General features: G+C 48.5%; 1 protein-coding gene across 3 annotated transcripts in view; it reads right to left on the bottom strand.

Annotated features, from left to right (window-relative positions):
- Positions 1-27849, bottom strand: part of LOXHD1 (lipoxygenase homology PLAT domains 1) — a gene marked incomplete at both ends in the record, with an annotated part of 201528 nt that overhangs the window by 58015 nt on the left and 115664 nt on the right. For all 3 annotated transcript variants that reach the window (XM_079941781.1, XM_079941782.1, XM_079941783.1), the window contains 8 exons: positions 8127-8262; positions 8386-8595; positions 12549-12703; positions 16366-16528; positions 17269-17385; positions 21753-21934; positions 22433-22597; positions 23735-23863. In XM_079941781.1, the coding sequence (XP_079797907.1) occupies positions 8127-8262; positions 8386-8595; positions 12549-12703; positions 16366-16528; positions 17269-17385; positions 21753-21934; positions 22433-22597; positions 23735-23863 (1257 nt within the window). The remainder of the gene's footprint in view (positions 1-8126; positions 8263-8385; positions 8596-12548; positions 12704-16365; positions 16529-17268; positions 17386-21752; positions 21935-22432; positions 22598-23734; positions 23864-27849) is intronic.

Below are 27849 nucleotides of genomic sequence, written 5' to 3'. Positions count from 1 at the left end.
CGAAGAGTAGCCCCTGCTCGCTGCAACTAGAGAAAGCCCACGTGCAGCAACAAAGACCCAATGCAGCCAAAAAGAGATAAATAAATAAATAAATTTATTAAAAAAGAAAACTGTTAATTGGGAAAATCCTGAAAGGTGTCTAGACTCACAACTGGAAGCCATCCTGCTATTTCACTATAGAAATACCTTGAGGACATTGCAGGTTCAGCTTCAGACCACTGCCATATGGCAAATATTGCAATAAAGTGAGTCACATAAATTTTTTGGTTTCCCAGTGGATATAAAAGTTATGCTTATGCTAGACTGTAATCTATTAAGTGTGCAATAGCATTATATCTATAAAAACTACATACGTTAATTTAAAAATACTTTATCGCCAAAAAATGCTAACCACCATCTGAGCCTTCAGTGAGTCATAAACCTTTTTGCTGGTGGAGGATCTTGCTTCGGTGTTGGTGGCTGCTGACTGGTCAGGGTGGTGGTGCTGAAGGCTGGGGCAGCTGGGGCAATTTCTTAAAATAAGACCACAGTGGGGCTTCCCTGGTGGCGCAGTGGTTGAGAGTCTGCCTGCCGATGCAGGGGACGCGGGTTCATGCCCCGGTCCAGGAAGATCCCACATGCCGCGGAGCGGCTGGGCCCGTGAGCCATGGCCGCTGAGCCTGCGCGTCCGGAGCCTGCGCTCCGCAACGGGAGAGGCCACAACAGTGAGAGGCCAGCGTACCGCAAAAAAAAAAAAAAGAAAAAAAAAAGAAAAAAGAAAAATAAGACCACAGTGAAGTTGGCCGCATTGATTGACTCTTCCTTTCATGAACAATTTCTCTGTAGTGTGCAATGCTCTCTGATAGCACTTTACCCACAGTAGAACTTCTTTCAAAATTGGAGTCAGTTTTCTCAAACCCTGTTGCTGCTTTATCAGCTAAGTTTAAGTAATATTCTGAATCTTATATTGTCATTTCAACAATCTTCACAGTATCTTCACCAGGAGTAGATTCCTTTTCAAGAAACCACCTTCTTTGCTCATCCATAAGAAGCAACTTCACATCTGCTAAAGTTTTATCATGAGATTGCAGCAATTCAGTCACATTTTCAGGTTCCACCTCTAATTCTAGCTCTCTTGCTATTTCCACCACACCTGCAGTTATTTCCTCCACTGAAGTCTTGAACCCCTCAAAGTCATCCATGAGGGCTGGAGTCAACTTCTTTCAAACTCCTGCTAATGCTGGTATTTTGACCTCTTCTCATGAATCACAGATATTTTCAGTGGCATCCAGAATGGTGAATTCTTTCCAGAGGCTTTCAATTCACTTTGCCCAGATCTAATAAAGGAATCACTATCTATGCCAGCTATAGCCTTATAAAATGTATTTATTAAAGAATAAGACTTGAAAGTCAAAATGACTCCTTGATCCATGGGCTGCAGAATGGATGTTGTGTTAGCAGGCATGAAAACAACATTAATCTCACTGTACATCTCCATCAGAGCTCTTGGGTGACCAGGTGCGTTGTCAGTAAGTAGTAATATTTTGAAAAGAATCTTTTTTTGTTTTTTTTTCTGAGCAGTATGTCTCAACAGTGGGCTTAAAATATTCAGTAAATTATGCTGTAAAGTGATGTGCTGTCATCCAGGCTTTGTTGTTCCATTTATAGAGCACAGACAAAGTAGATTGAACATAATGCTTAAGGGCCCTAGGATTTTTAGAATGGTGAATGAGAATTGGCTTCAAATTAAAATCACTGGCTGCATTAGCCCCTAACAAGAGAGTCAGCTGTTCTTAAAGCTTTGAAGCCAGGTATTGACTTCTCTCTAGCTATAAAAGTCCTAGATGACATCTTCCAATATAAGGCTGTTTTGCCTACATTGAAAATCTGCTGTTTAGTGTAGCTGCCTTCATAACCTCAGCTAGATCTTCTGGATAACTTGCTGCAGCTTCTACATCAGCACTTGCTACTTCACCTTGCACTCTGATGTTACAGAGACGGCTTCTTTCCTTAAACCTCATGAACCAACCTCTGCTAATTTCAAACTTTTCTTCTGCAGCTTCCTTACCTCTCTCAGCCTTCATAGAATTGAAGAGTTAAAGGCTTGCTCTGGATTAGGCTTTGTCTTAAGGGAATGTTGTGGCTGGTTTGACCTTCTATCCAGACCATGAAAACTTTCTCCATGTTTGCAATGAGGCTGTATCACTTTCTTATCATTCGTGTGTTCACTGGAGTAGCACGTTTATAACAATTTTCTTCAAGAACTTTTTCTTTGCATTCACAACTCTTTGGTGCAAGAGGCCTAGTTTTCAGACTGTCCTGGCTTTCAATATACCTTCCTAACTAAGCCTAGTCATTTTAAGCTTTTGACTTAAAGTGAGAGATTTGCAACTTCCTTTCATTTGACCACTCAAGAGGCCACTGTAGGCATTAACTGGCCTAATTTCAATATTGTTGTGTCTCTGTGAATAGGGAGGCCACAGGAGAGGGAGACAGGGAATGGCTGGTTGGTAGAGCAGTCAGAACATGCACAACATTTATTGATTAAGTTCACTATCTTATATTGGTTCACCTATCTTATATAGGTTTGTGACACACCAAAACAATTACCATAGTACCATCAAAGATCACTCATCACAGATCACCAGAACAAATATAATAATAATAAAAATGTTTGACATATTGCAAGAATTACCAAAATGTGACACAAAGACAAGGGAAGGAGCGAATACTGTTGGGAAAATGGCGCTGATAGGCTTGCTCTACACTGGGATGCCACAAACCTTCAATTTGTAAAAAACGCAATATCTGTGAAGCACAATAAAGTAAAGTGCAATAAAACGAGGTATATGATCAGGCTCAGGCAATCGCTAGGTGACTTCATCGGGCGATTCCTAAGGCTTTTCCAAAGCCTGTTGATTGCAACAAAATTCAGGCTTGCACACAAAAATCTGATGAACCTGTTCATAACTATTATAACTGACTTCAGATTATTAATTCCACCTGAGTAGCTTTTAACTCTGAGTAGCTAAACAGGAAACTTTCCCTTCTAGCAAAAAAGGACCAGGATGGAATGGTAAACTGTGTCCACTCCAGGTTAGTTAACTTGGCACACCAGCTCTCTCGCACTCTAGATGAGCCACCTAAAAGGAGGACCACCAAAATTCTTATTCTTCATCGCCAACAATTGAAGGCCCCTAAACAAAACCTAAACCCTTTAGTTTCTGCTATTATGGCAAACATACAGGACATTGGAAAAGAGATTGCTACAGATTTAAGTGCTTCAGGCACCTTCAGCCCTCCAACGTCCTCCCAGTTCTCAGACAGGGCTCACAGAAAATACAGGAGCTCTGCCCTATCCTCCCTCTTAATCAGCTCGGAGAAACATTTCTCCAGGTTGGGAATGAATCTCTCCCAGTCCTGTCACGGAGCCACACTCCCAATGCTCAACCCCCCTACTCAAGCAGCCCCTGCCCCAGAGTACTAAACCACTTCAAATAGTGGGGATCTCTAATGAACCTCAAGAGGTTCCTGTCTCTGAACCTATTCCCTTTTGCTTAGGCCCTTTGAGAAATACACACCCTTTTCTCCTTTGTTCCTCCACTCCCATTTATTAGGCCAAGATTTCTTAGAGAAGTATCATGTTGGAATTTCTCCCCCAAAGGGGAAATAATTCTAGAACTTGACAGTAGTCATCAAAGCAGCCAACCAGATGAGTTAAATGACCCTTTGACATTTTTTATTTGTTCCACCTCTGACAGTAGTAGAGATGATTCTGGAAACACTGATGATTTGTCCCTATTGAATCAGCTACCAGCTTCCTTAAGGGCAAAACCTCCAATCAATACTGGCAAAAATTCACAGTGTACCTCCCACCAAGGTTCAAATAGATTCCCAAAAATCTCTTCTCAGAATTCATCAATATTGTATAAGTGAAGAAGCCCTTCAAGGCATAAGTCAATAATAGAAGACTGCAAGGCTCAAGGCTTCATTATTTCTTGTACTAGCCCCTGTAACTCTCCCATTTGCTGGTGAGAAAACCTAAGGGTCAAGGGTAGAGGTTCGTCTTGGACCTCGAGCAATAGAAAGCATAGTTATCCCTCAACACCCTATTGTTCCTAAACCTCAAATGTTACTAATATTCATTCCCACAGAAGCAAATTCTTGACTGTAAATGATTTATGCAGTACATCAATTAGTATTCCAGTTGATGAAGCTAGCCAATACCTTTTTGCATTCACTTGGGAAGAAAAACAATTCCCCTGGACAGCAATGCTTCAGGGTTTTTCTAGGAGTCCTTTTTTCTCACAAATCCTGAAGGCTGATCTGGATGATATAAATTTCCCTAGGGATCTACTTTGTTGCAACACGTGGATGATTTGTTTCTTTTCTCTCCTTCTCAAGCTTCCTCATAAGAAGACAGTGTCTACTTGCTAAAGCTTTTAATCTTGAAGGGATATAAGATTGCCAAAGAAAAGTTGCAGTTTGTCCAAACCTAGTTTCAATATTTAGGGCATTTTATGTCAGAACAAGAGCTATACCTAGTTCCAGATAGACTTCATGGTGTCTCAAGTTTCCCCAAACCCCAAACTAAGCACTGACTGCTCGGTTTTCTTGGGCTACTTTGTTATTGCGAAAATTGGATTCCAAATTCCTCTCTTAAGGCCAAACCTCTGTATGTTTCACTAAACAATAACAACCCTGACCTAATATTATGGGAAGAACCAGTTACATAGCTTTTAAGGCCTTAAAGGAGAGTTTGATGAACCCACCTGCCCTTGGGCATCCCAAATGGAAATCAGATTTCCTTTTCCCTTTTGGTATATGAAAAGGAAGAGGCTATCCCTGGGGTATTTACCCCAAAACACAGGGAACGCCATTGGCCCATAGGGCATTGTAGCCAGCAACTGGAGCCTGTGCCACTGGGATACCACCTTTGCCTTAGAGCCATTACAGCCACTGCCCTTTTGGTTAAGGGCTACTGAGAAAATCATTGTGGGATCTTCTTTAACCATTTTTGTACCTCATGAAGTAGAAGCCCTCCTGAATTCTCATCATACTCAACATTTCTAAGTCAGCCACCTCACTTCCTATGAAGTCCTTTTGTTAACTGGTCCTCACATAACTCTTTTAAAAAAAAAATTATTTATTTATGGCTGCGTTGGGTCTTCGTTGCTGCACGCGGACTTTCTCTAGTTGCAGCGAGCAGGGGCTACGCTTCGTTGTTGTGCACGGGCTTCTCATTGTGGTGGCTTCTCTTGTTGCGGAGCACGGGCTCTAGGCATGCGGGCTTCAGTAGTTGTGGCACGTGGGCTCAGTAGTTGTGGCTCGTGGGCTCTAGAGCGCAGGCTCTGTAGTTGTGGCACATGGGCTTAGCTGCTCCGCGGCATGTGGGATCTTCCCGGACCAGGGCTCAAACCCATGTCTCCTGCATTGGCAGGCGGATTCTTAGCCACTGTGCCACCAGGGAAGTCCCCACGTAACTCTTTTACGTTGTAATAACCTTACCCTGGCTACCCTTCTCCTCTCCCTCTGTGATGAAGTCCCTCACCACTGCTTAATGCTGATGGGTCACCTCCTGACTCCTCCTGATGATTTTCAGGAAATTCTTCTGGGTAATGTTGACTTCTCATGGTTCATTGATAGTTCTTATTCAGAAGGTGACAATGACAAATATTGTGCTGGGTATGCTATTGCAACTCCTTTTGATATTGTTACCTATGGCTACTTCAGCCCTGTGGTTCATATGGTTACTCAAAAGTGAGCTCCATAGGTTACAATCTTACACGAGCTCGTAATTTAGCCAAGGACAAAACTGTCAATATTCATACTGATAGTAGATATGCTTTTGGAATCGCTTGTGATTTTGGAATGTTGTGGGGAGAGCATGGCTTCTTTACTTCCAGTGGAAATAAAATTTAAAATGATCCCTATGTTCAGGAATGATTGGATGCAATGTTTTAGCTATTGATAAGATTCTAAGGCATTCTAAACTTGACTCTTTGGAAGCTGAGGGAAATCACCTTGCTGACATTTCTGCAAGGAATGCTGACCTTAATGGAACTGAAAGCAGTCAAACCTCTGTCATGGTCCAAAGGGATATTTCCCCAAATGATAACATAGCAAAACTGGCTAGAGAAGCCCAACAATTGGCCTCAGAAAAAAGAAAAGCAAGATTGAAAATTCAACAGTTGTTGGTTTGATAAAAAGAGAAAGCTCTGATTTGGACCAAATAACAACCCAGTCCTACTAGAGATCTAAAATTCCCACTAATCACCATTGTACATGCATTAAACCATTGGTCTACTGGCAAAAAGATAGCACCCATGAATCAATATCAGTGAGGAAACATTAACAAGGCCACAAAAAGCGCCTACCTCACTATTCCACTTATCTGAAATACAATTCAGGGAAGCCTGTTTGTACTGCCCCTGGGCATTTTAAACTTCCTAATGGACCATTTGAGGTCTGGTAAATGGATTTCATACAACTTCCTCCATCTCATGGAGATAAATATCTTTCAGTCATGGTCTGTATGTTTCACACTGGACCAAAGCCTTCCTTTGCAGACAGGCTACTGCCTCTTCTGTGGCTAAAGTCCTTTTGGAAAAGATTCTCCCTACCTGAGGAACTCCTCTCGAACTTCACAGCGATTGAGGAATGCATTTTGCTCGTCAGGTACTTTGACAAGTCTGCACTGTGTGGCTGGTTTTACTTCACTGTGCTTATCACCCTCAATGGTCTGGTTTAGTCAAGTGCACTAACGGCATTATTAAGACTCAACGGCAACATTTGTAGAAACCCTCCAAATACCTTGTCCCAAAGTTTGCCATTGATCCTTCTAAATCTTAGATCCACTCCTTTTGGAACTCACAAACACTCGCCCTTTGAGACAGTCACAGGACACCCAAAGCTCTTGGCTTCTGCTTTTTCTGATCCACAGCCAACAAAAGGAGAGAGACTCTCATACTGCTTTTGTTAAAAATAATCGTGTTTTTTGTAGAGCAATCTTTTCACAGCGTGCTCTCTGGGGACAAAGACCTTAAGCATCACACCTTACAGCCTGGGTAGTTTGTCTATTGGAAAAGATATCTCCAGAAAGACTATCTTCACTCTTTCTGGAGAGGCCCCTATCAAGTACTAACCAACACCTGTGCTGCCAAACTCCAGGGAACAGACTCTTGGATTCACGTGACAAAGAAGGCTTCCAAATCCTGATTGGACTTGCACATCATCTAGTGACATGAAAGTAAATATCTCCTGGAATTGAAGCATACGATATTTGATGAGACAACTTCCCCAAGATATCCAGATCAGGTCTGTCAGAAGTTTCTTTCCAAACCTTTGATGATGACATAACACTTCAGATAATCTCCAGAGCCTATTATCTTTGTAACATAGACTTTGGATTAAAAAAATGCTCGAGAGGTCTCTCTCCTACCCCTCCTTGTTACTCAAATGTGATCTCATTAGGATTCCAGTCTGTGCACTTTCTCTCCAACATGGGACACTACACCCAGGAAAGGCCCTTCCTGACATTAAGGGACAAAAAAACTGCTGAAACCAGAAGACCTGACTCTTGATCAGCGATACTTTCATAGAAAGGTCTTGATCAACAGGAGAAAATATAAAAAATAAATAAATAGAAACCTCAATTACATAGAGTCAGGAGACCAGAAGGGGGAGCGCTCATGCCTTGTGACAACAGGCAGAGCCCAACAGGAAGAAGAAAGACTCCTCTCCTGGCAACAACTCAGCCAGTGAACAGCCACGGACTCTTCGTTTACTACAGCCTTCCCAACTTCATTTTCTCCTCTATAAAAGAGTTCTCCTCCCGTTGCTCTATAGGGAATTGCGTGTAGCTTGCCCTGGTTGCAGACTCCAAGCTGCAATTCTCTGCTGATCCTGAATAAACCCATTTTCACTGGAGAAATGACTGGCAATCTATTTGTTTTAGGTCAACATCTCTCGGTTCACAGGGCTATCCTGGGGATGGAAATAGACAACATGTGAGGAAACTGTGTGTAAATTACAAAGTGTTAAATGTAGGTCAAGTGATGGTGGGGTCAACACATGGCCTGTCCAAGAACAGTTGAAACACATCCATGTGCCTGCTCCTCCTCTGATGAGTTCTCTGCTTGACTTACCTGGGCCTTCCTGAACGTAGTCAGCCATGGCCCCTGTCACTGTGGCGATGTCGACATCGGCCATCTTGGAGCTCAGGGCGATCTCCCAGAAGTCAGCGGGGCTGCTGCAGTTGCTGCTCCGGTCCCCAGTGTACTCCTGTCCGGAGGAGCACAACCCAGGCCCGTTACACCTCTGGCACCCTGTGCTCCACTGAGCCACCCCAGGTATGAGGATAACAGGCCATGGCTGAACCAAGCCCCCCGGCTGCCTTTCACGCACCTTCTCATAAAAGAGCCTCTCGAGCCGCCCGTCCTCCTTCTTCAAGGACAGCCAGCGCCCGCACAGGAACAGGAACTCGTCCTCGTTGGTGTCGTTCCAGATCTCCACCTTCTCCACGTACCAGTCTGCACACAATTTGGTGTTGTCGTGGCGGAGCTTGATCTTGTAGATGACACCCAGGTCAGCAGCCTCGATGATGAAGGTGTCGGCCTGGGGAGTCCAGATGTGTGGACTTGGGTGGCGGGGCGCTCCCCACCTCCACCCACTCCAACCCCATCCATCCAGTACCTTCCATCCCCCTCAACTGTTGGGCTGAACAGACCCGTTCTAGCCAGGAGCCTTCCAGGCCCAAATCCCTAACGCAGAGTTTGGTATTCCAAGGCCTCACTTCCACAATGGCCCCGTTTTGCAGTCCGGCTCCTCTTGGGATAAGCCCTGTGGGTGTTTGGAATATGGACCCTGACGAGCTGTGTGAATGGGGTGCTCAGCCTGGTACCTGGACATCCTTAGTTATGCTGAGTATTGGCTTGAGGTCAGGTGGGAGGCTGGACGGTAAGAGCTATGGAAGAGGTGAAATCTTTCTGAATAATGAGAGGAGGCTTGAAATTCCCAGGGGAAGCTGGCAGCTGGAGGAGCCAGGTCAGGCTGCAGGAGTGCAGGCAGAGAGGGGAGAGGCTGTGGCGGAGGCCAGGCTGGGGAGAGCACAGGGCCTATCACCTGGACTGTGGGTTCATGAGGGATTTTGTCAGGGGTGTGACATTGGCCCTTCTCTGTGTCCCTGATTATATCTTTAGTGATGTGACATTGCACTCTTGGGTGCTTGCATTCCTTTAGGATTGCTCAGTGACATGTGGAGTTCTAGAAGTGGGGTCAAAACACAGCTGGCAGGAGCCTGGGGAGGGGGAAGAGGGAGAGGTGACCCTGAATGACACCCACTTCCCTTCTGAAAGATATGCTAAGTCACTGTGCTGAGTGCTGGGAACCCAGGGATGATAGGACATGCTGGGCTCCTCTTCAGGACAGCCCAGGTGGTGGGAACAGCCACCTGCACGAGGACTAGGGGCAGGGCTGGCAAGACTTGCCAGGTGGAGGCATTAAGCTGAAGTTGGGGGGCTGGGCCTTCTAGGCAGCCAGGGCAGGTCAGGCTGCGGGCTGAGGAAAGTGCAGGTGGATGGTGTGATGCTGATGGCGGGTGTGGGCCTGTGCAGGCCTTGGGGCACTGGCAAGTGGCTGAGTCCATTAGAGCAAAAATGGGTACACCTTACGACACAGCAATTCCACTTTGCATCTGTCCTGGGGGGACACCTTCATACGTGCACAAGGATGCTTATTGCAGGATATCTTTTTACAGTGGAAAATTGGGACCCACCTTGGTGTCCACAGTGCTTAGGGAATGGTAAATAACCATGGCCATGTCGTGTGTGGAATGTTATGTGTGCAGTGGTTACAAAGAACAAGACGACAATATCTGTGTTTGACTCTCCTGACACATAGATTTCGAAGATACTCCATTGCATGCAAAAAGCACGCATATAGGATGATGCCTTTTATGTAAAAAGTTAAAACCACAGAGCAGCACTCTGTATTTCCTATGTGCGTATGTGCACAGATGCAGAGAAAAGGCTTGGGAAAAAGTGGAGACAGAAGAAAGTATGGAGCATTCTGGAAACTGGGGCCCAGGGGGACATTCTATGCAGGCTGGCTGGGCAGGCAGTGAAGGTTTGTGAATCCCATGAAAGGCTCAGACCAGATCTGGGATCGGTGGGGAGCTTGACAGGTTGAAGTGAGGGAGTGACTCGGCCACCTTTGGAAGGGTTAATTGGGGACAGCTGGAGGATGGATCAGATTTCAGGGGCCTGGAGCAGGGAGACGAGACTGGCTCACTAAACAAGGTGCAATAAGGAAGGGCTGAGTAGTGACAAAGTTGACCGGGCTGATCTGAGAGTTATTTAGAAGAGATCCTCTCCACGACTCTCCAAGATTGATTGGATATGGGTGGGAAGGGAGTGCTGATAAGGAGAGGGGTGTCCAGGTGACTCCTAGATTCTGGAGCAAATAAGTAGAGAAGTGGAAGCTTTTAGATGCTCAGCAGTGAACTTAAAGTCCTAACTCATCAGTGACTGAGCCAGAAGTAGCTGCAGCTCCCCCAGTGGGACATCAACACAGGAGGGAAGGAAGAGAAAGGGATGAGGCAGAGACTTTTCTTGTAATGTCATAATTGCTAAGAGAGAAAAAAATCTGAATCTAAATACAGAGGAGAATGGAATGCATCACCTTCATTTATACCTTCATTCATTTATTCACTCAAAAAATATTTATGCGCCTACTCTGCTAGGCCCTGTGGATTTAGCCACGAACGAGCGACCTTTCATCCACATGGCGCACACTGCTGTCTGATGGTGCATTTTCCAGGCACTGTGATGAGCTACAGGAAAGGTGGGCTCTCCCAAGCCTCAACAACAGCCAGCACTAACAAGGAGCTAACTTCATGCCAGGCATGGTTCTAGGCACGTCACATGTTTTAATTCAGTGAACTTATTTTATGGTGGAGGAAACTGAGGCACAGAGATGCTAGGGAACTTGCCCAGGATCACACAGCTAGTCAGTGTCAGAGACAGGAGCTGAACGCACGTGATCTGGCCCCAGCCGCAGGTCTGGGCACGCCTGCGCCGCATGGCATGGCCACGTGCCAGAGCAGCATATGTGAGTCAGCCTGATCATAACGTCCCTACTTCAGAGTCAGGCACACCACATGAGTCACTTGACCTCTTTGTTATTCTATTTTTCCAAAATGAATAGACCTCCTATTAGCTGCCTTGTAAGTGTGGCAAACAACTATATTGTGTGTGTGTGTGTTATAAATTTTTTCTCCCTGGTACAAAGCGCTCCTCTATCTCTTGTTCAGTTTTTCAGTTCAGGGGTCTAAGTAGCTATTCCCATTCCAGAAGCAGTAAACCAAAGCTAAAGGTAATGGGTTCATATTTGGATGATAGAGCAAAGGCAGCCCTGGGGCCTGACTCCTCCCAGACCTCGAGGTCCGGCTGGGGCTCCTTCCAGGGGGTCTGGCTCCTGGGGTTACCCGCCAGCTGCAGACCTGCTTAGTGACACCTGCTTGGCCCAGAGCTACGTTCCTCCTCACCAAGTTGCGAATGTTTCAGCACTAAAGGTCATGCCTGGCTGGGGGTCGGGCTTAAGGAGACCCCTGATAAACACCCGCTGGTTGATGCGGGAATCTCCCCAGGCACTGGGCCACAGGGAGGGCCGCAGACTCAGTTAGAGCCAATCACCTTGCTTTCATCCCCACAGCTGTAGCCTGGTCTGGGGGTTTTGGCAGATTTTGGTGAACGGAGGGGGAAGAGAGGCCGAGGGACAGTGAATGGGGAAGGCGGCAGGGGCACCTTCCAGAGAGGGGAGCTCTGGCGGGGAGAGGGAGGCCAAGCTGGTGGGAAGGCAAGTTTGGTCGGATATCTTCTTTTTTGTAAAACCACTGTTAGGTCAGAGCTGGCAGGGCCTTGGACACCATCCAGTGCGGTGGCTTTCAAAGCTTTTCCGTAGCCACAGAGACCCTTGCTTAATAGAGGGCTTGCTTGGCCCTCCAATAGATAGGCCAGGTCAGAGTGGACCCATGCGGGAGGAGTGGCTGCCCGTCTGCTGCCCCTACACTTCTGTGGCTCCCGTGCTGCCCAGCCTCGGTGCTGCCCAGGACTCTGCACAACAGTTTAGCTGATTCACATCAGCCTCCTTATTTCACAGATGAGGAAACTGAGGCCAGAGGTGCTCAGCCATGTAAGGAGTGGATGGCAGAACGAGGCCTCCAGACCCCTAGTTCAAGCTGCTGTCCGGGCAACACCGCCACTCTGCAGGCGCTCACCACTCCATGCTCGTGACCCACTGCTTTGAGCTGGATTCTTTGAAGACAACCCAGTCCTCAAAGCCCCACCCCTACTCCACTTGCTCAAGCCCCACCCCTACTCCACATGCAGGACCCTGCGTAGGCTGAGAGAAGGGGAGCAGGCTCTGTGGGGGGCAAATGCCCACATAAGGGTGCATGACATCCCGCAAAGTTCCAAGACAAGAAGAGCTGGCCCCTTTCATCCCCACCCCCCATAATGATAACGCGACAGGGAGGAGAGGGGCGGGGTAACTCGGCGGGCTCCGCCTACCGTTCCTCTCTCGAATTTGTTGGTGCGGTTCTCTGACTTGCCGAGGTACCGCTCTCCCGTGTCCCCGAGGTCTCCATAGATGGTGATGTAGACCTTGGCGTCCGTCCCTGCCCCGGGAACGTTTCCTGTGAAGATCTGCACCGAGTACAGCACAACTGGGTGGGCAGCCGGACAGACAAAGGGAAGAAAGGGATGGCATTGTTTAGGTTTGGGGGAACTGGATTTGTAGGTGGTATTCAGCTGTGGCCCGGGACTCCAGGAGAACTCAGTGTCCTCCTTTTGTCTGTTCCCTTACACACATTCTGCTACAGGTCGGAGTGGCTTCACCAGTGGGAAGTTTACTTCTAAGAGACCCAAGGGATGGAGACTTTTCCAGCCCCCTCAAACCATCCACCCCTCCAGCTGCTTATAGCTTCCGGGGGAAAGACTCAGGAAACTGCCTGACACACATGCACACCGTGGTCACTAAATCTATCTACCGTGACACACTGACAGTAAGGTGCCTTCCCATGTGAGGGTGACCGGTATCAGTGCCAGATCCTTCTAAACGGTTTATGGAAAAAATCAAATATTTTTGAAAGACTAGCTTCCCCTCAGTGTCTTTCGTATTTTCATTTACTCTTCAACCAGCCTGCCCCCAGCACTCCAGGGAAACCCCCCTCACCAAAGCCACAGTCACTGCCACCCACTCCTTTATCTCCTATGGCCTTTGGAAAGGGCTCAATAAATACTGGTGTGACAGTTATTAAAAGTTATTCAGGAAAATGAAACTAAACACTGTCTTGTTTTTGTTTTGCTGCTCTACACTCATCAGGGAAGAACAAAGGAGCCCCTTTCCCAATCCGCAGCCCAGGAGGGAAAGGCCAGGCTTTGTTTTTAGGAAGCCTGAGCATTCTTTATCTCCTCTCCATATTCCTTTATCCTAGGGGCTTTGGAGTTCCAGGCCAGCGAAGAGGGGACTTAGCTGGACTAACCCCAAGGGGCAGGATGAAAGTTGTGGCTTTGAGGTGAAGGCGGAAATGGTCCAACTGGGAAGAAGGTCAGTTTCCCCAGCCTGGGAGCAGGTGAGGGTTAGAGAGTCCCTATGGGTGGTAGGAAATCCTCACCTGCACAAAGGGACCCAATAAGGAGACAGCTGCCTGGCTTATGTGGGGACTTGAAGCAAGGAGGCCTCCAGGCTGAAGAGAGGGTCTTTGGGGCTTCCCTGGTGGCAGAGTGGTTAAGAATCCGCCTGCCAATGCAGGGGACACGGGTTTGAGCCCTGGTCCGGGAAGATCCCACATGCCATGGAGCGACTAAGCCCGTGCACCACAACTACTGAGCCTGCGCTCTAGAGCCTGCGAGCCACAACTACTGAAGCCCGCGTGCCTAGAGCCCGTGCACCGCAACAAAGACAAGCCACCGCAATGAGAAGCCTGCGCACCACAATGAGAAGCCCGCACACCGCAATGAAGAGTAGCCCCCGCTCACCGCAACTAGAGAAAGTCTGCACGCAGCAACAAAGACCCAAAGCAACCAAAAATAAATAAATAAATAAATTTATTAAAAAAAAGAAAGAGAGAGAGAGAGAGGCTCTTTTGACAAAGCCAGGGTCCATGGGGAAGCATTGCTGCCATCCAGAGAGATGAAACCTGCATGTCGGCGGGGAGCAAGCAGCAGCAGTGTCACCGAGCGGCAGGAGACCACAGGTGTAGGTTGTTCCCACCTGGACTAAGGGCCAGGCCCCTGATGTGAGCCTCGGATTTTTATAAGACCCTAGAAAAGGGGATGCCCCCTCCCTGCAGTGACTGAGATGGACTTTCTTACCAACCCTTGCAAGTGGGCTCAAAACCACCTGTAATTAAATGTAGGAGAGTAAGGTGATGTGAGCTGCTCTTACCGGTTGGTATGGAACACGCTCACGCCCAGAACACGGTTCCTATCATTACCCTCATTTTCCCTTGGATTCCACAGCATTATTCTTTCCTGCTCTCCTTCTACCTCTCTGGCTGCTCCCTGAGCAGCTTTATAGGTTCCTGATCGTCTGCCTACCCTCGGATGCCCACGTCTCCCAGGACAGTCCACTTCCCGCAGCTCTTACCCGGCATGCTCCGGGTGTTGACTTCTGTGAGTTCCCCGCGGCTGCATCTCCAGCCCAGTTCCCTCCTGTGTTCTGGACCCACACCCCCATGTCCACCTTGACTAGACCACAGAGCACAAACTCACATCCAATCCTGAACTCCGCCCCCTCCCTACGTCCCCTTTCCCACCCTCCCTTCTCTGCCGCCCCACCCAGCACTGTGCTGGCTAAGCCTCCTTGACGCACTGGGAGAACTGCTCTCAGAGGCCTGTCCCCTCAAGGACAGGAACCAGCACCCCCACCTTGCTCGGCTCAGCTCAGAATCTGGCCAGCATTTCACGTGTGCATTAAACAAATCCTCTCGTGTCGAAAAGAGTCAACATCTCCCACGCCTGTCTGGCTAATACTGACATGAGGTAACATTAGGAATCTTGCCACGGTTTAGACACGACAGTCGACTGTCCCCACCCCCCTCATTTTCTCTCCCCATCCATTTGCTGGCTGTGCACTCAGCCCTGCTTCACACCTGGGCGGGACCTCTTCTAGGAGCCCTCGTCCCAGAGTGGGGTGCTGTGTCCCCAGGGCTGCGATTAAATGGCCTTCCTGCCCCTTTCTCCCCACCCCCCACCCCCCGCCACTCTCTCCAGTCCTTTGGGAATTAGGAAAACCGATTCAGCGTCCGGGTGCTGGGCAATGTGGTCATGCAGTCAAATCCTACTATTCCTGGATCTTCCTCCCTCCCTATCCCACCAAGGCCACACAGCTCTCCGTGGAAAGATGTTTCCCTAGAAACACCACCCAGCACAGAGTGGGTTTGTGGCATGTTATTAACACAGAACAGCCAAGTGTGCCACCGGGCCAGCTTTCCTGGGCAGCCTCTGGGATCCAAGTAGAAAAGGGGATTACCCGCCAGATTCAATAGCAAAGCAAATTTGGAGAAAGGGATATGGGTAGGGAAAGGCACGTTATTGAGGCAACACTTGTTTTTCTCTCTGAAGCAAATGGTAACTCAGACTAAAGGAAATGTGAGAGCTATAGCAGAGGCTCAGCTGAGGCTGAGGGCTGAGCCTGGAGCAATACCACCGGCAAGAGAAGGGAGAACGGCACTCAGGGGCCGGCCAGAGAGGTAAGAAGAGAACCAGAAAATGGTAGTTCAAAAGCAAAGGAATGAGAGCAAGAAGAGTGTGGTCAGGCTGGGGCAAATCTGGCAGAAAAAACCTCATCAATGAGAACAAGCAAACTGGCGCATACAGAAAAGAAACCCATGACCTTGGACACTGGAGCTGCACCTAGCCCCTGAGAACAAACACGCCACAGCTCCAGTTCTGTACAAAGCCAGGATGCTATTTGATTCATACTCGGTTGGGACAGCTGGATCCAGCAAGAGCAGAGAGGACCAAGCCCTGCAGATTAGTAGCCAAATTAACTAAGCAAGGGAGAGAACAAGGACCAGTATAGTCCAGGCACAGGAGGGCACACATTTGGATGTATGATCACACCGTCAGACCAGGAGAGGATTTGCGCACAAACCTCGGAGTGAGATAGCTGAGTACCTTTGAAGAATAGCCCTGCCATTTTATTAGCTGAGTGAACTTCGGCAGGTTATGTAACCTCTGTGAGCCTCAGTTGCCCTCTCTATGGAGTGAAGGTAATTATAGACTCTACCTCCTGGGTGCAAAGGCTCCGCCCAGCACAGGGCAGGTGCCCTACAAGGGAGGGCTCTGCTGACAGTGATGAGGGCGATCACACCACACTTACTGTCCAGAGGCTCTTCCACTTCCTTGTAGACTTGCCTTAAAGACCCATCTTTCATGTATTTCTCAGTGAAGATATCATAAGGGACCAGTTCTCGAATGGTCTTCTTGTCGTCCTCTGAGGTGGCAAGCCATCGATCACAAGGGAAGGTCAAGGTCTCTGTGCCCTGGGGTGAGGAGGAAGGAGGAAACTGAGCCCTTAATGTGGAAACTGCCAACTTCAGTCATTCATCACCATGTCAACACTCATGGGGACCAACCAAGGACAGGGGTGATGGAGCCCTACTGATAATACAAAAGCCACAGAGGAGCCCCCACCCACCCACCCGGCCTGCCCCAATTCCGGCAGGTCCAGTCTTACTTAAAGCACTTTCCACACCATGTCAGGGGTAGGCTCTTGAAGGTGGAGTTCCCTGAGTCACTTAAAAATAGATATCTGAACCCCATCCCAGAGACTCAGACTCAGCAGGCAAGGGGAGGAAGCTCTGTTTTTTTTAAACTGCTCCCAGCTCCCAGCTCATACCACAGCCATGACTGACAGCTGCTTCCTAGGTTTAGAATTTCGTGGTTTTGGAATGTTTTCCAAGTTGGTTAGGTGGGTTTCTTTCTCTGAGTTGACCTTGAGTTGCAGGAAGGGTACACTTGGTCACTCACTGGTAGTATGGCTTTGGGGGTGGGGAGCAGAGACATGGTTGCCCAGACCCTCCTTCTTGACCCATAAGCCAGGTTCTAAAAGATTCTGCCTTGGACCTGAGTTAGTTCCTGCACTCGGAGTGAACTGGCTGAATTTTCCTTAGATGATTTTATCTCAACTTAAAAAGGCTACCGTTTCTTACAAAGAATCTGTCTTTAATCTCTTCTGAAAAGGAACAAAAGAAACAGCAGGACAGATCAGTCAGAAACTCACATCTTTATCTGGGAGGAGCCTGCGGATGTCCACGTGGGAGCAGTGCCAACCAGGATTTATGCCCGTATTATCATGGCCAATGCGAATTTTTTCAATGATTTCTCCCACATCTTCTAACTTTGGAAAGGAGAAAATGTACCAGATGTTGGCTGAAAGGTCCTGGAAAGTACAACTTCAGCAAAACCCTGCCTCCCCAGGGCATCCACCCTTGAGTCCCTTTGAACTTCCTGGGGTCACTTTCTCCCAGTATGTCCCTCCTGTCCAGTCAAGCCAGCCCCCGCCCTCCCCTACATATGCCGTGCTCATCCCTCCCTTCCTCCCCGCAAGCTTAACATCAGCCTAGACTTCAGAACTCAGTTCACTCAAGCTCTGGGAGGCTGCCCCCACACCTTTTCATGGTGGAGCCCAGCTCCTTGTCTTCTAGCAGTGGCTTAAGAACTGACTGGGGGGTATCAGAAGATGAGTTCTAGTTCTGCCCATGCCCTCTCTTACCACCCTTACCTTCTCCTTGGCCCCCAAGAGCCCCCTTCATCTCCAGCCACTCCTCTTCTATATCCCTCAAATTCCAGTCCCTCAAACTCTACATTCTCTTGTCACAGGACCTTTGCACATGCTCCCCCTGCCCCTTCCCTTTTCTCTTCTTTACCTAAACCAGTGTTTGTTCAACCTCATCATTCAGGTCTCAGCTCAAGGATCACTTCTTCAGGGAACCCCCTTGACCACCTTAAGAAAGTCAAATCTCTTCATGTTAGGGTCTGACAGCACCCTATAACCACCCCCCACAGAAGTTTGCATTTACCTGTGTGATAAAGAAGGTGTGATACCTTCTTCTCTACAACTGAAAGCCACAAGGGTAGGCATCACATCTGTTTTGCTCATCACTGCATCCCCAAAGCCCAGAACCTACATTCTCAATAACTATTGGATGGAAGGATGAAAGAATGATTGTTTCCTCATTTGAAAAATGGGTATGACAAAGTCAGCTGGGTTCTCTCACGTGCAGTGCTGAACCTTAACCACCAAGGTATGTATGAACGTCCCCTTGAATGAAAGAGCTGATTACGTGCGTGCCACAGGGAGTCCCTGAAATTCAGGAGCTGTGATCTCCCGTCTCTCCTGCCTGGAGCCTATGGGCATAAGGTGCAAGGGAGGAACTCAGCCAGGAGTGACTGATCCCCAGATTCTTCCCTCGGAGCCCTCTAAGGAAGCAAGGAGGTGGCCAGACACAAGGCAAGGCAGCCACTCAGCTGGCACCTGTCTGCCCGGCTCTCTCTCTGCCAGGCTGCCCTCCGTCATCCCACCAGGTCCCACTCCAGGGCCTCTCCCAGTTCTCATGTGTCATATTCTCTTCTGAAATGGTGCTGTAGGTATCAGTTCACACCCTGCCTCAGCCCTATGGGGATCTGAGCGATCACAGGTGGATATAAACAAGGAAGTCGGGGTAAAGGGAAAAGAGGGTAGGGAAATATGGTAATACCCAGGTGCTCTGGCTCATGATTGGTCCACGGAATTCATGCCTTTTGCTTTGGCAGTTGGGGGTTAAAGAGGGTGTGCAGACTTGAGTTTCCTGGTAGCAACTGTGCTAAGCTACCTGCCTGGCCTGCTCCATCAAGGTCTCAGTGCTACAAAGAGACGGCTCCAGGATGGATGAGAGCTCCCGATGAGTGAATGGCATCTGAATGAGTTAGTGAGTCATTCATCAAATGCAAAGCCTCTATAACTCTAGACAGATGTGACCTGGGAATGAACTAGAACAGCTCCCACCACTGCATACCCTCCACACACGCACGCCCACAGTCAGCAGCCATGGGAAGGCCCATCAGCCCTGCTTGAGAAACCTCCCCCTATTCCCACCCCACCTCCATCCTTCCCAGTTGCAGCCCTACGAGCTGTGTGATCTAGACAAGGCACTTGACCTTCCAGGTCTCAACTGCCTCATCTATCAAATAGGAAGATTGCTCAGCTGAAGGCAGAGGCATGGGCAGAGCAACCCTTCGAGGTCACTCCTACATCTAAGATCGCAGACGTGCTTCTTCTTGTCAGTGATTCTCTCCTTCCAAGTGACCAACATGGTGCCACATTGCTGGAGACACCCTGAGTTAACAAGATGCTATAACTGTCATTGCTTCTGCTGCCCTGCAGCTCTGCTCCAACTCCCCACTGGCCAGCTCACCCATGCATCATCAGAGAAGTGGTGTCCCCCACGAGTCCCCGGGCTTTCTGAATCATTAAACGGAGACCAGTGATTTCACAGGGCCTTATCCTTTGACAACAGGAGAAACAGGAAGCTACAGGTGAGATCGTGGCTCACAGAATCTGCACTCAAGGACGCTGAGCTGCCAGGCAGCTGGCCAATGGAATCGTTTGCCAGCTTAACTCTTGGAATAGTGACTTGGGACACCAAGTGCTGAGGACAAGGTTGGCACATGGGAAGTGCTCAGTAATTATTAGCTATTGTTGTTATTTTCCCAGCCGATCCGTGTGCCTGAGGACGAGGCCATGGAGAGAGGATGGGGCTTGCTCATGAGTTAGAGGCTGAGCAGAACCAGAACCCAGGGTTATGGGCTCGCAAACCAGCGCTCCACCTCTTATCTGAAGATCAACTGGAAAAGAGAAATGGAGAGACAGGGACACAAAGCGATCTCATTTGTTTCTAAGCTCTCATACACGCAGCTCCCAGATAGATTTGAAAAGAAATAAGATAGCAACAAATTGCTGGCAAATTATAGCTGCCCATTAGGTGGACTTCATTAATAAAACTCCCCAGAAGCCATGCTGAGGTGTAATCACAGCTCGGGCCCCTGACGGCATCAGGCTTGCATGACGCACACGCCTTGACATCTCGGGTGGGTGAGGTGTTGCTCTGTGTGCGCAGATGAATCACCCTTGAATTTTCCTTGTTAAAAAACTCCACCAAGGCGGCGCAGTGTTTGAGAGTCCGCCTGCTGATGTGGGGGACATGGTTTCGTGCCCCGGTCCGGGAGGATCCCACATGCCGTGGAGCGGCTGGGCCCGTGAGCCATGGCCGCTGAGCCTGCGCGTCCGGAGCCTGTGCTCCGCAACAGGAGAGGCCACGGCAGTGAGAGGCCCGCGCACTGCAAAAAACAAACAAACAAACAAAACTCCACCAAGGTGGCAAACTTCCCAGAAGTGCTGACTGCTCCCAGAGAAGGTGGGGAGGGGAAAGGGTGTCCCCCAGGGCAGACACAGCCCGAGGAAGAAGGAAGGGGCTCTGGACTTTGTTTCCCACCAGAAAGTAAGGGGCACATCTGAAAAGGTCCCCACTACCTGGCTCCCATCTCTCGTCCTGCAGAGTCATCCCCTTTAGGTCCTGCTCCATCTCGTCCTCTAGCCAAGTCGCATCACTCTCCTCCTAGCCCCTCTGGCCAAACCTCAAGCCACTTGCTGTGTTGACTTCCACCTCTGGCCACGATGTTCCCCTTGCTAGGAATCCTTCCCTCCTTGTTCCCGCTTATGTCCACTTTCAGGTCCAGCTCAAAACCACCACTTCCAGGGAGCCCTCTCCCATCTCTGAGCACCTATAGCACTCTCAGCCAGCCCCGCTGTTTGCCCTCATCACCATGGACTAGTCTACTACAGCGGCTAAGAGCACATATCGTGAGCCAGTCCTCCTGGCTTTGAATCCTGCTTCCACTATGCCTTGGTTGTGTGATTTCATGTAAGCTACTAAACTCTCTGTGCCTCAGTTTCCGCATATTTAAGCAGGGATGATTAAAGCGCAGAGTTGCTATGAGGGTTAAGTGAGTTAATATGGGTAAGGCCCTATGATGGTGCCTTCCTACCCCCAGGATCAGTTACTATGATGATCGCCAGACTCTCTCATTAGCCTCGTGTGAGATCTGGAGTTCCCCAGCTGGACTGCAAGCCCCTTGCAGGCATAGTCTGGGTCCTCTTCTTCCCTTGTCTCTCCCACCCCACCTGGCACGCGGTGGAGTGCACAGGGAGGCACGGGACTGAGTGCAGAGAATACCAAGGTGTGGATGTGGTGACATACATCCACAGTAACCGTCGAACGACTCTCAGGCCAGAGTTGAGGGGGAGCGGAGGAGTATACGGATGCTCTTTTGTATATGAGAGGATTGGCCATAGCTCAGCAGATGAACGGGAGACAACTATATGACGAGAAAGTCTGGAAGCCGGCTCTCTCCACGGGTCTCTGTTGTTGGTAGCACTGGAGATGGCCCCAATGGAACTGGAATTGTGCTTCTAGCTCCCTAAGCCCTATGCACTCATGATCACCTTTGATTCAGACACTGGTCCTGGAAGGGCAGGTTCACTGTCCTCCTGGCTACTCAGATGCGCTGAGGCTCAGAGAGGTTGGATGGACTGCCTGTCTCCCTCACTCACAGCAGCGCATCAGAGGGAAGGCACACGTCAGACTCTGGACAAAGGGCTCCTTCTTGTCTTCTGGTCCATCCCGCCCCCAGTTCTGGCTCCCCCGGCTGCCTGCCAGACCCAGGTACCTCCATTATGAAGCGGGAGGCGGACTTCCTCTCAAAGAACAGCTTCTGCTCCCTCTTGTTGGTGCACAGGTACTTCTGCTGGGTGCACACAGCATCGCAGCCATAGATGATGATGAAGATGTTGGCGTTTGTCCCAGCGGCAAAGACATCACTGGTGTAGAGGGTGATCTCGTAAGGGACAACTAAGGGTGGGGGACAGAGGGCAAAGTCAGAGGGGAGGTGAAAACAGGACACAGGCAGGTCAAGTTCTTCACGAGCACCACCACCCCAGATGGTCCCTTCACTGGGAGCTGCTACCCAGGGACCTGAACCTTCACATGGTTGCCTAGCAACCACAGGGTGAGGGGAGGTGTTTTGTCATGCCTAGTGCCCACAGAAAGCTCCTTTCACCTCAGACCAGGGTCTCCGTGCCTCTCCCATCACAGAGCTAGTACAACAGACTGGCTGAAAGCACAGGCACTCTGCCTGTTGTCACCAGCTAGTTTGGGGTACAGTGTGGAATACATCCCATATTTCCTTTCCCTGGGTCCAGGGCTCTGTCCACAGCCAGCACAGGGCCAGGGGAATTTCCAAGGTGTGCCTGGCCAAGGGTCAACACTGGATGATGGACCGGGACTGAGTTGGGGTGGTGAGCAATGGGGTGCAGGAGGAGGCCCAGCCTTGCTGTGCAAGATTCCTACATGGTGTATACAGCCTTGTCTGAAGTTCCGCGTGGAAGAGGTCCCTGACAATGGCACCATCGTCTTCATTCTTGGCCAACCAGCGGCCACAGGGGAATGTCATGCACCTTCCAAGGGATGGGGCGTCCACCTCTACCCAGTCTAAAAACCAGCCTGGAGCCTTGCCTGGAGGGAAGGAGACACAGAACTCATCAAGGACCTCTGCACAGATGGTTTTCTGTGAACAACTTCAGGGACTCCAAACACGCTTCCCTACTCGACGGCTGGCGCTTACAGCTCCACCGTGAACATGCCATCCCTCTTGCTTACAGCATTACTGAACTGATTCCCCTGCACCCAGCTGAAGGTGGATCACACTCCAGCCTACTGTCAGTGAAATTAGCAAGAGCAAAGGAGCATGGGGAGGAGATGACAGGAGGCAGAGAGTCTGAGGGGAGGGAAGCAAGCACACTGTCCAAGGTGGAAGGTGCTCCGAAGAGGGAGCCCAGAGATGCCAGAGAGAGCCTGTGTTCACGAGGACTCCATAGTTCCACCCAGGGACGGGGCGAGACACTGGGCTCCCTGGCCTCAGTTTGCGATGCATGAAGGCAAGGGAAACTAGTGAAGGATCGATGCTCCTCCCTGGGAAAGTGAGTGCTCAGGTTTAAAGAAAGAAATGGAAGCCAGGCAGAGACCCTGTTCCTCAGTCCCAGAGGGAAGGAGGAAGGCCTCCTTCCTCAGGCTTAGAAGATATGGTTTGAAGACCAAGAAAATGAGTCTGCTTTACTGAGAGAGAACAAACTTGGGCACAGCTTTTGTGTGGCTGCAGTGTCAGTGGGTTCTGGGAAGAACTGGCTCCATCAGTGGTTCTCAAAGTGGAGCCCCCGGCCTAGCAGCCTCAGCATTACCAGTGAGAAACATAAGCTCTCGGGTCCCACCCCAGACCTACTCCAACCAAAGGCTGTGGGTGGGGCCCAGAAATCTGTGTGTTAACAAGCCCCCCAACGTGGCTCTGATACACATTCAAATTTGAGGACCACTGATCAGGGATTCTCAAATCTGGCTGCCCACTGAAATTTCTGGGAGTGCGGTTTTGGGGAAAGCTTTAAAAGTCACCAGCGTCCTGGCCCCTCCCTGATCAATTAGACCAGAATCTCTGCGTGCAGCCAGGACTCTACCAGACTGGAGGGACTGAGGAAGCTGTGTCATTATGGAAGGCAGATGACATCCAAGTCTACCTCAGATTCTTGCCTAGACACCCACGGGGACCTGACCATGGTCCTCACGTTCTTAGCCAGGAAAAGAGGGAGGGAAGGCAGAGACCTGTGTTGTCATGGCCGATCCTGACTTTCCACAGATCTCCCAGGTCCAGGGTCTCCACTGTGAAGATTTCGATGCTGTCCCTCTCAAACTTGTCACTGTTTGTCTTGGAGGATTTCAGGAGGGTCATTCCTGCCAACCAAATGACCCCAAATGACTGGCTGGGCCTGAGACCTCCCAACCTAGTCTGACCACCTTTTTTCGTCTCTCCTCATCATGACCAAATTTCTGAACTTTCATCAAATTTAGACTGTACAATTACCATCCACTTGGCGTCTTTGGCATTTTGTGTGTGTGTGTATGTATGTCCTTTTATTAAGCTTTACAATAATCTTTTGACATATATATTACATATATATATATATATAATATATATATTTATTTATTTATTTATATATTTATTTATTTTGCCGTACGCAGGCCTCTCACTGTTGTGGCCTCTTCCATTGCAGAGCACAGGCTCGGGACGCGCAAGCCCAGCGGCCATGGCTCACGGGCCCAGCCACTCTGCGGCATGTGGGACCTTCCCAGACCGGGTCACGAACCCGTGTCCCCTGCATCGGCAGGTGGACTCTCAACCACTGCGCCACCAGGGAAGCCCTTGACATATATATTTTTATTTCCAGTTTGCATCTAAAGAAAAGGAGACACACCCAGAAATTAAGTGCCTTATCCAAGGTCATCCAGGAGGAAGTGGTGGGGCCCTAAGTCAATGTGTGCTCCCCTTTCACAATCCCCGCGTTTCTCCATGGCCGGGAGGGAGCCAGTGACAGAGCCACCCTCCCACGCTCCCTGGGGAAACAGGGCCTCCCCTGCAGGGATGGGGCATGTGGGAATTCTCTGGAGACTCTTCTCTGGATGACAGAAGGAGGGTTGGCTTCAAATGCCCCTGACCAGGCATCTCACATACATCATCTGTCCTGGGACTCTGGCTGCGTGTCAGTCTGAAATTTAAGGTGGTTTCAGGATCATCACCATCTCCTCCTGCCTCAGCTTTCAAGTCTCCTTAACGCTGTAAGTCCCACCTCATGTAGGAAGTCTTCTGATAATCTAGACTCATTGCAGACTGGTTTCAGCACACAGAGTCAGACAGACCTTGATTAGATGCCCGGTTTTGCCACTTAGCATCTGGGTGGCCTTGGACAAATTACTTAATTCCCTGAAACTGGTTTCCTCGAATGTCAAAAGGGATGGTCTTCCCCATAGAGTTGTTGTGAGTATTTAATAAGATGATGACTTGCGTCTTCAAGAATGTGCCTAACACATAGCAATTCCTTGGCAAATAAAAGCAGTTGTTAGGGCCCCTCAATTTCATTGACCATGGCTCAGTAACTATTGCAAGGACGTTCATTTATAAGTTTTGGCCTGATTCATTCATTATATCTGCATTACCTAACCTAGTAAATAATAATAATAATAAATGTTTTATTGAGTGTCATTTTGTCTCAAATATTTTACATGTTCAATTTCATTAAATACACAACTCTATGAGGCATGTTCTAATATAATCTCCATTTTACAAATGGGGGAAACTAAAGCACAGAGAGATTAAGGAACTTGCCCAAGGTCACACAGCTAATAAGTGGTAGGGCAGAAGTTTAAACCAATCAGTCAAGCTTGAGTCCATGCTCTATATCACCACAGTGCTGAATTAGAATAAGAGCACCCCAAAGTCAGGGATTAAGCTCCTTCATTCTTTGGCAATTCTTGGCATAGAGCTCTGGACCCACAGGGTTTTGAGCAAATATGGGATGACTACATATTTGAGGGACTGGTTCCTCTCTGAACTCAGACAGGATGGCTGGACACATGGTCCAAGTGGATGGCTGACTCCAGCACTACATTCCACCTTCTCTGATTGCCTTGACAGAGGCTCCAGAAGGACCCCAAGACTCCCTGAGCATCTCATCTGGAGAGTACCATGGAACCCACTGGCTGAATCTCACTGGAGGTTGGGAAGAGCCACTGGTTCCCGGGTTGTTATTGAGGTAGAGATAGAATTAGGGCTACCTCTGCCTTTAGAACAGAAGGAGAAAGCTGGCAAAAGACACAGAGAAGAGATCACTCGCTGTTTGGACCGAGGAGCCCGTTTGCTACAGTTTTGAAAGTCAAACAGAGTGACACCTCAAGGAACGGCACAGGAAATGGTAAAAACTTTCAGAAAGGCCTGGACAAAGAATCGGGCACCATTACTTGGGGAGAGGATACCGAAGGGAAGATGATTGACATGGCTTCCAAAGGTGGTAGAGGTGGTAGAGGCAGCAGTGAGGACCAAGAGAGGGCAGGGGGCTCTCTGTCCCCAGAATGCAGTAGGCCTGACTTAGTAAGATTTAGGAAGAATTTTAAAAGAACTGGCATTCACAACCGAGGCAGACAAGTCACCTCACAGGGAGATTTTTAAGAAAAAAGGAATTGCCTTTCTCTGTTGGGGCTAGTTGCATGAAATCTTTCAAGAGTCAGAGGCATGCAAGAATACACAATGGGGAAAGGATAGCCTCTCCAATAAATGGTGGAAATGGATGTCTACGTGTAAAATACTTAATTTGGACCCTTATCTCATACTGTACATAAAAATCAACTCAAAATGAATTACAGATTTAAACAGAAGGACCGAAACTGTAAAACTCCTAGAACAAAGCATAAAAGAAACACTTTATGACATTGGTCTTGGCAATGATTTCATGAATATGCCACCAAAAGCACAGTAACAAAAAATAAAATTAACAAGAGGGACTACATTAAACTAAAAAGTTTCTACACAGCAAAGGAAACAACAGAGTGAAAAGGCAACATACAGAATGGAAGGGACTTCCCTGCTGGCGCAGTGGTTGAGAGTCCGCCTGCTGATACAGGGGACACGGGTTCGTGCCCCGGTCCAGGAAGATCCCACATGCCGCAGAGCAGCTGGGCCCGTGAGCCATGGCCGCTGAGCCTGCGCATCCGGAGCCTGTGCTCCGCAACGGGAGAGGCCACAACAGTGAGAGGCCCGCGTACCGCAAAAAAACAAAAACAAAAGCAGAATGAGAGAACATATTTGCAAACTATATATCTATAAGGGGTTAATCACCAAAATATATAAAGTAATCTTACAACTCAATAACAAAAAAACTAAGAACCCAATTAAAAATGGGCTAAGGACTTAAATAGACATTTCTCCAGAGAAGACATAAAAATGGCCAACAGTATAAGAAAAAAGGCTCATTGTCACTAACCATGAAGTAAGTGCAAATCAAAACCATAATGAGATATCTCACACCTGTCAGGATGGTTACTATCAAAAAAACAAAAGGGGACTTTCCTGGTGGTCCAGTGGTTAAGAATCTGCCTTTCAGTGCAGGGGACGTGGGTTCCATCTCTGGTCAGGAACTAAGATCCCACATGCCACGGGGCAAGTAAGTCTGCGTGCCACAACTACAAAGCCCACGTGTCACAACTAGAGAGAAGCCCTTGCACTGCAACAAAAAGCCCGGGCACCGCAGTGAAAGATCCCATGTGCTGCAAGTAAGACCTGATGCAGCCAAAAATAAATAAATTTTAAAAAACCCAAACAAACCAAAAGACAACAAGTGTTGGTGAGGATGTAGAGAAATTGGAACCCCTGCACACAGTTGGTGGGAATGAAAAATGATTCAGTTGCTATGGATAATAGTATGAAAGTTCCTAAAAAAGTTAAAAAGAGAACTACCATATGAACCCACAATCCCAATTCTGGGTATATATCCAAAAGAATTGAAATCAGATTCTTGAAAAGTATTAGCGCTCATGTGTTCATTGCAGCGCTATTCACAATAGCTAAGAATGGGAAAAATCCTAAATGTCTATTGACAGATGAATGGATAAAGAAAATATGGTATGTACATACAATGGAATATTATACAGCCTTGTAAAAGGAGATTCTCCAATATGCAACAATGTGGATGGTTCTTGAGGATATTATGCTAAGTGAAATTAGCCAGACACAAAAGGATGAATACAGCATGACTCCATTTAAATGAGGTATCAAAATCAAATTCATAAAATCAAAGACGGAAATGGTAGTTATCAGGAGCTGCGGAGAGGAGGAAATGGGGGTTTAATAATCAACAGGCATAAAGTTTCAGTTTAGTAAGTTTAATAAG

Source organism: Stenella coeruleoalba (assembly GCF_951394435.1).
Source record: "Stenella coeruleoalba genome assembly, chromosome: 14".
NCBI lineage: Eukaryota > Metazoa > Chordata > Mammalia > Artiodactyla > Delphinidae > Stenella > Stenella coeruleoalba.
This window is presented reverse-complemented; position numbering and strand designations above follow the sequence as displayed.